Raw genomic sequence first — 251 nt, forward strand, 5'->3', positions numbered from 1 at the left:
GCTTAACCCTGATACAACCCCCCACCCTCAAAAAAAAAGGGGAAAAAAGGAAGTCATAGAAGAGGGCAGCGCTGTACCTCCAACGACGCCGTAGCACAGGCACTGCCACACGACGCTGCTGGCGATGGAGCAGAGCAGGAGGCCGACCGTCACCAGGATGACCCCGAAGAAGGTCAGAGTCCTCCCGCTGTAGTAGTACCCGAGGGCCGTCGATACCGGAGCTGGGAGGGGAGGATGAATATAATGTAGTC

General features: G+C 57.4%; 1 protein-coding gene across 1 annotated transcript in view; it reads right to left on the reverse strand.

Annotated features, from left to right (window-relative positions):
• LOC119581734 overlaps positions 1-251 on the reverse strand; it is a gene marked incomplete in the record, with an annotated part of 65,890 nt that overhangs the window by 4,602 nt on the left and 61,037 nt on the right. Inside the window, 1 exon segment of the mRNA XM_037929865.1 lies at positions 78-221. Within this exon segment, the coding sequence (XP_037785793.1) occupies positions 78-221 (144 nt within the window).

This window comes from Penaeus monodon, chromosome 15 (genome assembly GCF_015228065.2).
Source record: "Penaeus monodon isolate SGIC_2016 chromosome 15, NSTDA_Pmon_1, whole genome shotgun sequence".
In the NCBI taxonomy this organism is placed as follows: domain Eukaryota; kingdom Metazoa; phylum Arthropoda; class Malacostraca; order Decapoda; family Penaeidae; genus Penaeus; species Penaeus monodon.